We start from the raw sequence: 16,192 nt of genomic DNA, 5'->3' as shown, positions 1-16,192 counted from the left end.
CGATGCTTTGTTGCCAATTGACAGTTGTAAATGTTTGTTGTAAATTGTGCTTTAGAGGTGCTAATAGAGTGCCACCGCCGTGCGCGTTTTCCCAAGTTCTTCGTTTTAGTTTTATGTCTTTAGATTCTTTTTGTATTTTTTGATTGAGTTGCCCAACAGAAAATCAATGAACTCTGCTGGTGGATACCAGATCCAGAATTTTTATGATGCTTTTGGCTGCCGCTGGCGGTCTCTGGGAGATCTCTTTGATTTCGCACCGACCATACCGAGTGAATCACAAGAACTTCACACTAAAATTCTTGGGCGGGATGAGAGGGATCCATCCAATCGAAGGGAGCTGCTGCAGCAGTAGCTGTCAAGTGCAAACTATTTATGAAGTGTTGCGATCCAATACACGGCGAACTTTGTTTGTCTAGCAAATTAATGTGGAGGTACCTGGCAATAAAAGATACTATTTTTAATGCCACTTACACTCGGGTAAACAAAAATTTTCATACCAAGGGTTTGACCAAAAATGTATCTATAGATTTCTTTAAAACGAAGAACTCTTTAGGTTCTTATCTGAAATCTATCAAAGCCTAAGAAGTACTTTCTTTACTCAAAGACCCTTTAAATACATACATATTTCTAAGGTCCTTTCACTTATTGATTGACTTAAACTTTCGGTTTTGTCGGCAAAGGCTCCTGGCCTGTTTACTCTGGATGTCGTTGACTTTATAGCTGTGACTGTGGTGCAGCCGACTGTAACAATTATGGGCGGCAAGCGACAAGGAAAACAAACACACCTCCCTACAGATAGACACAGCATATATTTGGTATTGCACCAAATTACAGTAACTGGCTGACTTCCATTTTTTTGGCCATTATTAAATTAACGCTTTTGCCGTTTTGCTGCGTCATCATACAGGGCCTTGAACGGGGACGAGATGGAGTTGACTATCCTGTCCAGCCCGTTATGCGTCGAAGGATGTTACGGCGGCCGGTAACAGTCACTGCTACAGACGGAGTCAGAGTTTTGAGCCTGGGTCTGAACCAGAGACAGCTCGGGCTATCAAGGGTGCCGCATGTCCAGTTGAAATGCCAATGACTTGCCATTTTCAATAGCACTTGGCACGTCAGCGGCCCGTCACGTCATAAGTGCACAGAAGAAAATTCATATAAAATATTTTCAAAGTTATAAATTTATTGATATTTTTTCGTCTTTTCTGAATGCTGTGGAAAGTAAAACTCTTTCAAAATATAATTTTGGAAAAAAACTGCATTTATTTACTTCATTTCTGAGATTATGCATTGACAGAAGTATCATTCAGAGTTGTTATTATATTTTTCTCTGTGTATCTGGTTAACTAGGAAAAATCATTGGTCAAAAAACCACAATTACCAGGTGTAGAATCCATGGAGCAGCGATATCCAAAATTCTCTTATCAATCGAAATCGATGGACCACACACGTCGTGAACGGAGCAGAAGCGGTGATGCTTTTAACAACTCCATGGCACATCACACATTCTTATCAACTGACGAACCGAACCCAGATGACGACGGCGATGATGACTCTTACAAAACGATGAAGACAAGCTCCAGAGCTGGTACTGGAGTCGGAATCGGAGTTGGAGTTGGACTTTTGGCTGCTTGTTGGATGCGCACGCATCATCGGGTAAGCGCCACTTATGTCACTTGTGCCGTTGATGTAGAGATGGAGATGGAGCCTCCATTGGAGCATATGAGCACTCACAACATGCAGCTCCAACTCCGATTCCGAGTCGGATTCCAGCTCCAGTTTCTGCTACATAGACTGATGTTGCTCCGGCTGCTGCTGCTGCTTGTGTTATTGTTGCTAGTGTTGCTACTTCATAATGTGCTGGGTCTTGATGGGATTAACACAAACGGCCAACACATCTCAAGCATCTAAAGCTGTGTGCCAGTTTGGTGTTTTTACTTTTCGTTTTTACGCAGTCATCACCATGATCAACAGCCGTGGGGACGGGTGCTCTTAAGGTCTTCAGAGTCTCCTCAGTCTGCAGCTCTTCAGCATTAGTCTTGGCTTTGCCTTTGCCTCGGATTGGATCGGATCCGATCCGATCTTCCAGCTCCCAGCTCCGAGATATCTGCGCTGTCTACCTTGGCTGAAGAGCTAATTTTCATGTCAGACGGGCAAAAGTTTATGAATGATAGCCAGAAAATGCAAAACCGGTATTCAAATTGTACGAGTATCTGTCTATCTGGCGCTTTTATTTATTTTATTATTTACCGATGCCATCGCTTAAATCTCGTTGTAAATTGATTAATGCGTTGGGACTTAGCTCTCAGTCCGTATCGCCACTGGTCATCGTTGTCATTGTTTTCGGAAGTAATTAAGACCCAATCGGACGGTCTGAGTAAATAAAGCTCCAATCATATTTGCTATGGCGTTTCGACACTCCAAAAAATCACAACGCCACAGCGATAAGTCGGTTCCAGTTCCAGTCCCTCCATTTGATACTCGAAGAGGACGCCACCCATAAACATGTGAGTGAGTGTGTAGTGTAGTATATAAACTACTTGCATCCATCGACGATAGCGGGTCGGCTTGTAAATCAATAAACTACCGAAAAGGTAGTAGCTCCCCAGCTCCTTTCCGAAACTTACCATCCATATCCCCAATGTGACATATTCCGCTCTACAACAATTAATTGAATTGTTTGCACGGACATGTGTAGATACAAATGTATCTCTGTCGCTGTATCTGTATCTGTATCTGTATCTTTAGCTGGAGCCGTAGTCTTGGCTGGAAATGCGCTGCGTGTGAACATGGCCACTCAATAACATGAAGCACGATAACAATAATTTTTTTTCGACAATTTGACAGCTTTTCGGCTCCCGCTACGCTCGTCATTGGACGGAAGGCTTCTGGGCCTGGGCTCAGTCCGTGGCATATTGTTAGATAGATAGGTAGATAAAAAAAATATTTTTTGGGTTTTATTTAGTAAAACTGGCAGTAGTCTTGTTGTCGCCACTGCCGTACAACAATAGCAACAGCCATGCCTTCTTCTGGAAAGTTAATTTTTCTGGCAACGAATAAATAATTAGCAGCCATGTGCTAAGTTGCATGAGTATTTTGAAAGGAGCGAACAGAAACAAATCTTAACGTTCGGCCGAGAAATGAAATGAACAAAACATTCTTTGGCATGATCAATTTGGGCACTAGTGGTCGTTCTCGAAATCGCTTTTGTCGATGCATAAACTGGTTTGGTGGGAGCAAACCGGCTCTAGTCCTCTAATCATACAAACCATTTCAATTGAATTTAGCAAAATTATTTTTTTTTGTAAATTAGCTTCAAGTGTATTTAAGTATAATTTCAAGGTATAGTAAAGCTAAAAATACTGTAAAGATGTAATCATTTTACTAAAAATGGTAGCATCCTGTGGTTCCAACTCATTATAAGCCCCATATACTTCATTCCGTTGCCATGCTGACCTCAATGTTTGCCAATTGCTTCCTTAGCGGAGGCGAGGTGCTTGAGGTCTTTTAATTAAATGAATAGAATTCGCTGTTTTCTTGGAGCCAGAGGAAATAAGGTCGCTTGGGCCTTAATAGCCCTGCTTGCCTGTGTTTGCACAAAGATAAAAACCAGAAACTTTATAGCCAACCGCAGCGAAATAGATAAAAATGGAAATAATCAAGCAAAACCACGACTAGGCTCTGATTTATGCGATATCTAATGTCGTAGCCCCGGCTCTGATAAGGCACGCACCCCAAATGCGCCAAATCCCCTCCGGCCAGCCAAACTGCAGCGAGTGAATCGATCCAGCCCCTAGAGTCTCGTAGAAGTGCAGTTTTGTGAGGGCTGGCAGAGGGAGAATGTGAATCACGATGACGGCCAAGACGTAGACGGAGCCGGAGCCGACGACTGACGCGCCAAAACTGATAAGACAACAAAGGAAATCACATGTGAAAGTAGGGAAAAGGAAAATCTCGGGGTGCAAAGGCGCTGGGAAAAGGTGCGCCGAGTATGCCGGCGAACAATCGCTAGTTAAATTGTGAAACGGAAATGAAACACCTACGCAAATAATGCAAGCGATGAGCAGACACCGCCGCAAACAAGCATCATCCTAATTTAGATAAGAGCCGAAAGAGTCCAGTACAGCACCAGCGGATTTTATGGTCCCGAAGGAAGTATTTATTATCCCTATAGTACACCCTATATTTAAACACTGAAACCATTTGTTATTTTCATAAAACATTAACAAATTACTTTCTTAAATTATTAACATATAAAAAGTATAAACATATTGAATAGATTATGTTTTATTTAAATGGGTTTGTGTTCTATTATTTTACTATTAAATTACCCAGTATTTATAAACTAAATGTGTTTCTTTTAGTGTACCCGATGTCCTATGTCTGTCGCGTTCTAATTAATGCTAGAATGCGGCGACCCGCCAGCTCTTTACCCCTTCGAGTCGGCTGCTCTAGTTTCGGTATCACCTTTGGAAAGGTGTTTCGGCGGATGCTGTAACGCTGGACTGGCCGGGATGCGGTTCGCCGGGGCATTGTCTGCGTGGCAGGGGCAGCCATAAAATTGGCATTGTTTTCTACGGTAAACACGCGGGCAATGCGGTCGTAAAACAAAAGACGCTTTTATGGTTACGCTCATTACGGCACACGCAATACAAAAGACCCAGATACACACGGGCCAAAAGATACGGATAACGATAAACACACCTATGGATAAAACAACAAGGAGATACAAAACCCCCAAAATTTAAATTTTAATAGATAAAACTTTTTCAAATCAATTTTATTATTTAAATAAGAAAGTAAAATAACTTCTAATTTCACTTCATAATATGATACAAGTTATATCAACAGTAAAACCGCTGTCATAAATTAAGGAAAAATACTCGAGAACAGGAACTAAATAAACAATTCCATGAAAATATTAATTCAAACTTCAAAGAACCGAAACAAGATTCATTGGCTAACTGAAACCGGCTAATCAAATCATTTAGTATTAATATTATTTAAGAAACAGAGGATTCCACTTAACAGTTTTTTTTCGTGGCTCATAATTGGTGGAAGTTCCCCTTAATTGGTGTTTTATAATTTTGATTTTACTATATAATAATTTTACAAAAATGGAATACAAATGAATACGTCCATACCTAAATATATTATCTAAACAAAAATAAACCTAAAAGTCTAAACTGCAAGATCTCCTTTTGTTTGCCGTGAATATTAGAACGATGCGATCTTGTGTTTTTGCAAATGATTAAATAATCATTAATGAGCCTCGATAATTGGGTTAAGCCAAAAAATACAAAGTAAATAAAACAAAAGAAAAAAACAAATTAAACGACATTGATGCCCGGCGTCCGATGTCCAATGTGCGATGGAGTCGACTCATATACGGCCGGGTATTTTAATTTGTGTGAAAATATTGAACAAACAAATAAATCAACAATAACAAATAATGACAATAAAAATAAATATTATACATATTATGGCAATACACCGATATAGATATAGATAGATACAGCGGCCGCGACAGCGACAGCAGCAGATACGGATACCCGCCAGAGGCGGTCGGTGGACGTCATCTATCTGAGAAATGTTGGTCAAATGCTTTGATAGATATATTTTTGTAAAGTCATTGCCACATAGCGCATGCGTCACACAAATGCTTAAAACAAACAGAAAGCGCAGCGTTTTAAAGCAATATCAACAGCTCCAACAACACTAACAGCAACAAAATCAAAACAACGCCGGGAAAAAAGCAGTAAAGCAAATATTTTCCATAAATATCCATTTGGGGATGCGTGGGGCGCGGGCGCCAACAATTGAAACTAATTAAAAAGTTTGAGCATGGCTTAGACCCGATTTGCCACCGAGTGCAGCCGAACTGTATCAAATCGCACGGTTGCAAAGCCAACCGAAAGCAAACCGAAACGTCAGTGGCGGTGACAGCGAATCCGACCTACAGTGGCGCGCTTTTAAAGCAAATAAATAAATAGATAAATGACTAAAAGGTAAATAAATACACATTTTGGACTGCTGGCATTACTATTTGCAGAAGAGTCTACGGCAAAAAAAGCGTGATGCGCTCCCCCCGCGCCATCGCCGGCACAAATGAGCCAAAGCCACTTGAATTGCCTGTGAAATACTATAAAAATATTAAATATTTAAGCACATTACGGTTGTTAGAAGTGCACATAAAGGCTTAGCCAAATGTTGGTTCAGACACCAGAAATGTTTGGTGTGTAATGGTATTACGATGAAATCTGCTCCTAAACGCTGTTATAAACAAAGCTATTATACATTTTTACATTATTTACACTTTTTTTTCATTTAAGTGGAATATTATTAAATACTTTTTTTCAAATAGAATAGAATAGAAGCACAATAATAGAACAATAGAAGCAAAAAAATAAAAGGAATCTTAGTATTTCTTAAATCTAGCCCCGAGATGTATGCTACAAAAACTAGACAGCAAGAGGACATTTCAAAAATCATGTAATTAATAAATAGGAAATCCCGCGCATTTCCGAATACTCAGGTAGAACTTATTTCAGTAAAAACTTTCATTGAGAAACCAGACAATTGATCGTTTATGGCCAACATAATGAGCCGGGTTCGGATTCACACACACACTTGCGCGCACATGGACAGACACTTGGCTGGGTGAAAGGGTTAAGCGGAATGCACAATGGAAGGCGTCAAGCGATGGTAGAACGATTTTCGTCCTAGTCTTATGGTTTATGGCCGAAATTAAAATGAGTTTTACTCGCGTCCATAAAAGTGCACTACCAGGAAGTATCCGCCAGCACGCGCATCTTCTTCTGCATCAATGAACTGCTCGGCTGGCACCAGGTAGCCGGCAAGGATGAGATGCGGATGCTGAGATTGATGCTCATGGTTATTTTGATAAGTTGGATGTGGATGTAGTTGTGGAGTTGGCACAGAACTGGGTCACTTTCGCAATGACTTGCCAAAAAGGAGAACTGCGGCACTTCTGTTTCTGTTCTGCTGCTGTTACTGCTGCCTCGCGTTGCCTCGCCACGAATGCGAGGAATGATATGGAATGAATGAGAGTGACATTGGTGTACCTTAACCTAAAAATGTGCACGGGGCTACAAAAAACGAAAGAAGAAAAAATAAAATGAAAACAAAAACTGACAGAAAAACACACACATTATTAATGTCTTCTTCTGGGAGCCAAGGCGTTCTTTTTTATTCCAACCCACAGAGCTAGGTGGTTCTCTGGCAAAACAGAGCGTCGCATTCTCACACTTCGTACTCAATCCCCCAGATTCCGTCCGTCTCCAGACCTTGTCTAGATTTTATTTTGAATTTTCCAGTTTTATTTGCCTCGTCTTTTTTTAGTTTTATTGCGTTTGGCACAGCCAGAGCGAGAGCGAGCGATTATTGATCGCATTAGGGAAAATCGTTAACTGTAACATGGCGTCGCTCAGCTCAGTTGGCGGCATTAGGCGATACGGCGTATCTGTGAGCTAAAGTATCTGTATCTGTGAGCTCGCACGCTTGTATCTGTGAGCGCGTTGCCCGCCTGTGTACTGTGTCTGTGTGCGCCGGGCAGCTGCTCCAAAAGTTCGTCGAGGGCGTTGCTCACCCGAATTTGGCCACGCCCCCTAGTTAGTTGCTTGGCAACCGGCCCTGCTCTGTTGTTACAAGAGCCGATTGGCCAATGCGCTTGCGCCCCGAAACCCGTGTGTACGTAAGAGAGCCAGACCCTGTCATTGGTAACTCCTCGTCCGGCGGTGGTTAGTGGTGGCTTGGTGTGCGAGCCGGTTTGGGTGTGTGCGTGTGTGCGGGACAGTTGCTATTACCGGTCCCGTGGGTAAGAACGAGTCGAAGGTGCTGCTGCTGCCGTCGCTGTCTCGGTCGCTGCCTCGGCCGACGACGCTGCCGGCGTCGGCACTTGAGCGCGGCTTTAACAATATTTGTTGGCAGCAAGCGCAAGCCAAATAGTAGACAAGCGTTCCCCTCTGCAAACAGTCACATTCAAGAGCTCAAGCCAAAGAGACACTCGAGCGGACCAGCAGCAGCAACAGCAGCAGCAGCCAGAGAAGCAGTCAGAGAAGCACCTTTTGCTTTAGCTTCAGCCTCAGCTCCAGAAGCTCCAGACTTTTAGTGGCCACAAGCCACGCAACGTTCGTGCGTCGGTTTTTGCAGAGAGTGACGACAAGTGCAATAGTGCTTCATAGAAATGCATCAAAAATGAAAATCAATTTTATGCAGTGATAGTGCAGTGAATTGAAAGCAAAAAGCTAGAAAACAACAAACCAAATAAGAGCATAAACAAAATACAGAATAAGCCAAGTCCAAGCGCTAGACAGTTTTTAATTTTTCCGTTTTGAAAACGCGTACCGCACGCGTTACCCTTTCCATACATCCACACGAGTCCAAAAGCCGGCAACATAACGGCGCAACTATTGAACAGCTTCCTGAAGGGTAGCCCCCACCAGACCACCATTGACATCATGCAGAAGCTCTACGCGGAGCCGCCGCCCAGCAGCGCTCCGGTGAGCATGGCCACCGCCGGAGGCCCTGCGTCTGGCGGCGGTGGTGGGGGTGGACCTGGTGGTGGAGGACCTCCACCGCCCAGCAACAACAATCCGAATCCCACAACGAATGGCGGCAGTATGAGTCCGCTAGCCAGATCTGCTTACACAATGAACAGCATGGGTCTGCCGGTGGGCGGCATGTCGTCCGTATCTCCTCAAGCGGCGGCCACCTTCGGATCCAGCGTCCTGGACTCTGCAGCGGCGGTGGCCAGCATGAGCGGCAGCATGGGAGCCGCGGCGATGAACTCGATGGGCGGCAACTGCATGACTCCCAGTTCGATGAGCTACGCCAGCATGGGATCCCCACTGGGCAACATGGGCGGATGCATGGCCATGTCGGCGGCCAGTATGTCGGCGGCGGGACTGAGTGGCACATACGGCTCCATGCCACCTGGATCGCGGGACATGGAGACAGGATCCCCGAACTCTTTGGGCAGATCCCGCGTGGACAAGCCCACCACCTACCGTAGAAGTTATACGCATGCCAAACCGCCGTATAGTTATATCTCTCTGATCACGATGGCTATCCAAAACAACCCGACGCGAATGCTGACACTGTCCGAGATCTACCAGTTCATCATGGACCTGTTTCCCTTCTACAGACAGAACCAGCAGCGCTGGCAAAACTCCATCCGCCATTCTCTTAGCTTTAACGATTGTTTTGTAAAGATCCCAAGGACGCCGGATAAGCCGGGCAAGGGATCCTTTTGGACATTGCATCCGGACTCCGGGAACATGTTCGAAAATGGTTGCTATCTCCGGCGGCAAAAGCGTTTCAAGGATGAAAAGAAGGAGGCCATTCGACAGCTTCACAAGAGTCCGTCGCACAGCAGCTTGGAGGCGACCAGTCCGGGCAAGAAGGACCACGAAGATTCGCACCACATGCACCACCACCACCACAGTCGGCTGGACCACCATCAGCACCACAAGGAGGCGGGCGGAGCATCGATTGCCGGAGTGAATGTGCTGAGCGCAGCGCATAGCAAGGATGCGGAAGCCCTGGCCATGTTGCACGCCAATGCAGAGCTGTGCCTCAGCCAGCAGCCGCAGCATGTGCCCACGCACCATCACCACCAGCACCACCAGTTGCAGCAGGAGGAGTTGTCAGCGATGATGGCCAATCGATGCCATCCGTCACTGATCAGCGACTATCACTCCTCGATGCACCCGCTGAAGCAGGAGCCCTCCGGCTACACGCCTTCCAGCCACCCGTTCTCCATCAACCGCCTCCTTCCCACGGAGTCGAAGGCGGACATCAAGATGTACGACATGAGCCAGTACGCCGGCTACAACGCCCTCAGCCCGCTGACCAACTCACATGCTGCCTTAGGCCAGGACTCCTACTACCAGAGTCTCGGCTATCACGCGCCCGCCGGCACCACGAGCTTGTGACACCACCAGTACCCGCTGGCTTAAGGGCGCGCGGAGCAGATGCTGCGCTCGCAGCAGCAGCAGCACTTGCAGCAGCAGCAGCAGCAGGCGGCGCAGCAACTGACATCCGCTTCAAATGCCACATCGACAGCCGGGGGGAAGGCCAGCAGCGGCAAGGCGGGATCGGGTCCGGGGTCCGGATCGGGCTCAGGATCTGGTTCGGGATCAGGGTCAGGATCTGGCTCGGTCAACTACTCACAGAAACTGGCTCAGCAGCAGCAGCAACAACAGCAGCAGCAACAGCAACACCAGCACCTGCAACAGCAGCACCAACAGCATCTGCAGGAGCTGCAGGAGGACTCCTCGAACATCACCAGCGACCTCAGCGAGGAGCAACTGCAGCAGTACAACAACTACCAGCAATATGCAGCGGCGGCCAGCTACCGCAACTGGAATCACAGTCTCACGTTCAACGGGGCTGCTGCCTTGCAGAACTTGCTGTAGCTGTAGCTGCAGCCATAGTGGCCCGGACCACCATCCGGCCAATTAGCAAGTGGTGGGACGAGTTCGGTGGCTTTTAGCACCTGGGCGCATCCTTTGAGCACGTGAGTAGGTTCGCCGGCTCGCGTTTTTGTACATATACCGATCGGACTACAGGCTGCAGGTCTTCTACTCCGAGTTGTTCAGTTCCAATATTAAATACATTCATACATATATGTATACCGTTCTGTTTGGGGGTCATTCAAGATCGATGAGGAAAACGAAAGAAAAAAGTGATGTAGTTGTAAGTGCAGCGTGCGGGGCGTCAGAAAACAAAGGATACGAATTTTTTGCACCCTGTCGAGCTAAAATTTTGTTAACAATTTACGTTTTTTTGCAAATATAAAAACAACCACAAAAATAATAATTCCGTGCCATTTGTTTTCGTTGTTTCGAAACAAGCAATAACAATCAAAGCGGTTAAAACTACAAATTTAAACATTTTAAATGTATAATCGAGAGGAGAGAGAAGGAAGGAGAAAGTGGGAGAGAGAGAGAGCTTAGCGGGATCTTGTGTAATGTACTTTCAAATATAAAAAACGCTAAAACAGTCCCAAAAAGATAGATACAAATACTAAAAACCTTTATCCAAAGGCAATCGCAATCGAATTCGAATCGCAAATGATCAAAAACCAAAAAGTCTAAAACTAAATCACCATATTGAGCAGATCCGCCACACCCTAAGAATCTTCAAACTATCTAAGCAACAAAAATCTGGCCATGCATAGGAAACGTCACGTTCTTATACTATAATTTATCCAACTATCATTTATATTGTATATGCGCGCCTAGATATATACGGATATGTATCCCAAAATCCAGCATTTCATTTACATTGTGTGTCTTCTGTTGTTGTACGAATTCGTTAGGCTAAGGCATTTTGTACATAATCTATAAATAGATACATTTAAGTAACACCCCTTCCCTTCCCCCAAAAACTAAAAAAAAAAAACAAAACAAAAATATAAAAAAAAATTAACTTAGGTCCTCACATGCAAACAACCAACTTTTAACTAACTCGAGAATTAATCAAATTGTATGAAATTATGCCACACAACATGAAAGTAAACATAATATAAATATAAATATTGTATAGCATTTAACATTTAATTAGCATAAATAATAAAAGCAAAAAATAAAACAGACAAAAAAAATCACAGAAAAAAATCGAAAACTGCAATTATTATTCAATAATTTTTAATATTAGTTATATTGTGCGTAAAATGAATGAAAAAAGACGAAAGATATACAACAAAGACCCATTTTTACATTGAGCTAAGCTAATTAATTAAACTTGATAAAAAATAGTCTAAATAAAACCACACACACTGACACAGAAACAAATGAAAATTATTGTAAAATACACAATATAAAATTCAATAAATGTCAATGCAAGAATTAAAATCCAACTCTAAAGCTAGTTAAAATTAAAATTATTATAAATCATGCAAAACAAATACAACAAAATCGACTATTTTAATGTTTGAAATACAAGAAAAAGAAAAAAAATCATAAATTATTTTTCATTTACCCAGGCAGTATGGGATAGCCACCTTTATTGATTCAAACAACTGACCTCCAACAATCATTTCTATATTGAATATTGGGTTGGGCCCTATCTCGGCTGGGTTCTACGAGTACCTACGAGTATATCAATGCAGCAAATTCGAATTGAACGACCGATAACTATGCCGGGTTCCAAGAGGCCCTGCCTATCTTATCTCCACTCCAGAACTCACAACTCAGATGCAGAGTGCAGTTTTCCACCATTCCCCGATGACGATGATAAACCCTTATCGCCGGCGTGCACTCATAAATTGCAACGGAACAAGAAGGTAAACAACCAGGATGGGAACGGGACAGTACTCGGGACAGTCCCGGACCTAGCTGACTGACTGACTAACCCATCTCAGCCCAACCCCATTCCGGTCTCAGAACTGACAGCTTGCACCTATCCATGCACCACCTAGGGAAGGGTGAAGAAGTCTCCTCCAGCGGGGTCTGTTCAATGCCTGTTTGCTTTCTAGTAATATTCATAGCGGAGTAATACTTTATACATTTCCTATCGTCCCTAGTCCGGATGCCTTATCTCTGCAATATAAACAACCGCCAAAGCCTGATCCGACGCAATTCCCCTCCCGGTGTAGCTACTATGGACAGTTCACCAGAAACCCATCCACCGTTGATTAACTTTGGTGTGATTCATTTAAAGGAATCTACGATTCTAGAATTCTCGGACTAGGCTCGGACATTAGAGTTTCGAGCCGCCAACGATACGAATACTTATCATCACACTGCAGAGCTGGGGGATGTTTGACAAGCTGTTGTCTCTTTTAATTAAGCAGGAAGGTCACAAATTCTATATATCTATAAACGACATTTTATTTATACATGAGCATGTGGGCAACGGGCTTTAATACATTTTTTATAGCCGCCTCCCCTTTGGCTGGAGAGCTGAGTTGCTCCATAAAGAGCTCGCTTTGTTGTTCGCCTGGGGTCGTAAATGGGAATTGGAAATGGGACTGGGACTTTGACTGGGACTGGGAGTTGGTCTGGGTCTGAGTCTACGGCATGAATTCGTACGAAGAACGACAACAAAATGGCGTTTGGTGTGTTGTCGCTTCAATTTCGATTTTTCCTTGACATTGTGACTGTCAGCGTTCTGGCGGAGTTTCTTCATTTTACCCCAGCCGGGCAAACAACCCCGTCTGGTCTGGCTTAGGAAATCTGTGTTTTGGGGTTGGTACGCTATAGCCAAACAGACAACCACCCATTTGCCCACCACCCGAACGCCCACCCGCCCACTTATACCGCTTTCTCCCCAAAATTCGCCCGCCAACTTGTCGACAATTTATATATCGATGCCTTAATGCCAGACATGCGCGCTGAAGACGCTGAATAGGACAATGCGTATGTGTGTTTGTGCTTTAACGAGGGGATTTGGCGGAGGGGAAAGGGCTTCAGAGTTTGTTGAGCTCTCTAGACGCTATTCCATATATATTCATAAATGCCCCGATGCCATCAATTTGTAATTATTCAGCCTAAAACAGATTTAAAATTCCATTTCAACAAACAAGTTCAACTCAACTTTCACAACTCTCAAAACAAAGCCATTAGAAAATTGGCAAATAGGAAAATTTGTCATGACATTTGGTAGGTCGTTAAAAATTGATGTTTGCCACAGTTCCATGGAATTCATTGCATGTCTGCGACCCAATCCATTAAAAATAAAATAAATGAATTTATTTGTTAAAATTTATTATTTGCAGAAGACGAAAAGTAATATGAGATTCAGTTAATTTTTTCCAGCTTTTACTGAGGTTGTGGCCAAAATTTGGTCGAGTCTATATCAGAGCTCTGGCTTTAGCTGCTAATAAAGAACCACAATCTTGTAGTAATTTTCTAATGGAATATTTAATTTTAAAACGAGACAGCCAAGTTGGGGCACACAAAGCGCAGGAGATGATTCTCTGCCGGCAGTAGAAAAAGTGGTCGGGTAACCCTTTTTTCCTCAGCTTATGCCGGATGGATACCCAGGAAGTAGTGCCTTTGCTATCCTCCATCCTTCCAGCTCCTTTACCATCCTCCTGTTACAGTTCCTGCTCCTCTTACCTTCTGCCACGTTCCCAAACAACGATGGCAGTCAAAGACAGCGCCGTTCCACGGAAAAAATACACCTTTTGAGAATTATATCATTCTGGTTGGATTTATAGATAACATTATTTGAAATATTTAGATTTAAGTCCCACATAAGCTTTTGTTTATAATTTATTGGTTTTTAAGTTAAAAATTTCCACGCCAATTTTTGGCAGTGTAGCAATATCAGGGGTTAGAGGATGAAGCTTGGAGTCGAGGATGTCGCTGCAGGGCCAGCACTCGCTTGGTTGGCTGGATGGTTTGGATGGTTCTCTACGTGGACCCCCATGGACCCGCCTCCACTCGCTTTGTGCACTGCTTTTTCATTATAATAATACTTTGTAATTAGGTTTTCGAAAGTTAATTAAAATTCGGTTATGAAAGCGGAAACTTTCTCATGAACGCTTCCGGTTATAAAAACGCATGATGGCGGAGTGAATGGGTTGGGTTCAGTAAAATAAGGTAAGGTGTTGTGGATGGTGGTGTTTTTTTGGGGCGTGGGAGCTCGGTTAGGCAAATGGAAGACGAGCAAAAAGAAAAAAAGTTACGAACAGGAAAAGGATTTTCGGTCTCCGGTTGAGCTGCAGGCGGAGAGACAGACATGGAATAAAAGATGGAAATGTACAGGGCTTGGCAAAAGGAAAAAAGGACACGCCAAACTTGTGATGGGGGGCTAAAGCACGGCTCTCAACTTTGTTTCGAGAAAATTTTTGTGCAAACATTTCTCTGAAATTAAAAAATACATATTATATTTTAATGAGCAAAATGGCTGCCATCGTGCATCGTTGTAGCTGTCGCTGTTGCTGTTGCTGTTGTCACGTTTAATGCGAGCCGCGCCCAGACAGCAAGGTTGCCAGCATTGCGAACGGGATAATTAAAATGATGACTTGAAAATAAATTGCTGTTATCTCTGACCAACAGGCTGGCTATATTCGCAGCGGCGACCCCACCCAAAACCGTTGCTGGTTGTCGATGACACGTCGATGTCGACAGCGCCACATCATTATGAAAAAGGAGGAGGGTAAGGGGCTGGGACTGGGACTGGGACTGGCCGTGTCCGGTTGTCCTCCTCGGGAGTGTCGGTGAGTGTGTGTGCTCTATCAGTGCCTGCTTTTGTCGCTGCTGCGTGCTTGAGAACGACACTTACGGATTAGGCCGGCAGCAGGAGCAACATCAGCAGCAGCAACAGCAATACCAACAGCAACATCAACAATCCTATAGAAACATCGGCGGACAAGCTGACAAGTGGCCGCCTTTGGTGCGATTGTCCTTTTCGCCGTTGCAGCTCGCCGTACTCTTGGCTGCATTGTGTTCTTTGTTTATCTTAAACATTCCACACATAATTAGTACCAAAGCTCTGTACCGTAACCACCCCCTGAGGCATCCTCCGCATCTAGTAAATTGAAATTAATCCGCGAAACCCTACGCTCGCAAATGCGGGCACGTGGCCTCTATAAGAAGGCCGGCACGCGTTCCAGGTCCTGCAATCAAAACATTACAAATCGTCCCGGGTCGAGTGTGAAGTTGGCTGGGTATTATCTTAAAAGTTAGAGCCATACGTTTTGGCCGGTATCTTGGTCTGTATCTGATGTTGATGGCCAGCTTAGCTGCAACGCCAACGCATTAATCACGTTTCGGCATGTGGAGTGGATGGGGTGGTAAGTCGGTGGGTGTGGGTGGTTGGGTGGTTGGTTGGCCATTTGTGGTTGGTGGCTCGGGTGACAGTGACTGATGTGCAGGAAGGCAGGCAGCCAGAGAAAGGCGGCTTATCGATTGGCAGCCCTAAACACACCTTTATCGCGGAGCAGCAGCCCATTCGATTGGATGAAATTTCAGACGACCGACCACAACGCCACCGACAACGCATCTAATAATCAAATTGTGTTTTGACAACCCAACGACGATGGCATTGAGTGGAGCATAGAGAATGGAGTACAAGGGGAACTCATTAGGCGCTGAGTATGATGAATGAACCGTATTATGTTTGGCCACCGCCAAAAGGCCTTATTCGAATTGATTAAAATACAGAAGATGACACAGAATATTCTGCATCGCAAGTTGATTATTTATTTTTCGTTTTA

At 44.2% G+C, this 16,192-nt stretch overlaps 1 protein-coding gene and 1 long non-coding RNA gene across 2 annotated transcripts; one reads left to right on the top strand and one right to left on the bottom strand.

Moving 5' to 3' along the window:
• Positions 1 to 6,475: 6,475 nt before the first annotated feature.
• LOC26515014 lies at positions 6,476 to 7,778 on the bottom strand. Its single transcript, XR_001409069.3, has 2 exons — positions 7,171 to 7,778; positions 6,476 to 7,109 (listed from the first exon to the last, which is right to left on the bottom strand). It is a non-coding gene; the product is annotated as an uncharacterized LOC26515014 (long non-coding RNA).
• A 156-nt stretch (positions 7,779 to 7,934) lies between these two features.
• LOC6499233 (protein fork head) lies at positions 7,935 to 11,616 on the top strand. The gene is given in 1 exon segment (XM_001955019.4): positions 7,935 to 11,616. A coding segment is annotated over 1 exon segment (1,959 nt). The 5' UTR covers positions 7,935 to 8,480; the 3' UTR covers positions 10,440 to 11,616.
• The last annotated feature ends 4,576 nt before the right edge of the window (positions 11,617 to 16,192 follow it).

Source organism: Drosophila ananassae, chromosome 2L, assembly GCF_017639315.1.
Source record: "Drosophila ananassae strain 14024-0371.13 chromosome 2L, ASM1763931v2, whole genome shotgun sequence".
Classification (NCBI taxonomy): Eukaryota; Metazoa; Arthropoda; class Insecta; order Diptera; family Drosophilidae; genus Drosophila; species Drosophila ananassae.
The sequence above is the reverse complement of the archived record's forward strand: the minus strand, read 5'-3'. Positions and strand labels throughout refer to the sequence as shown.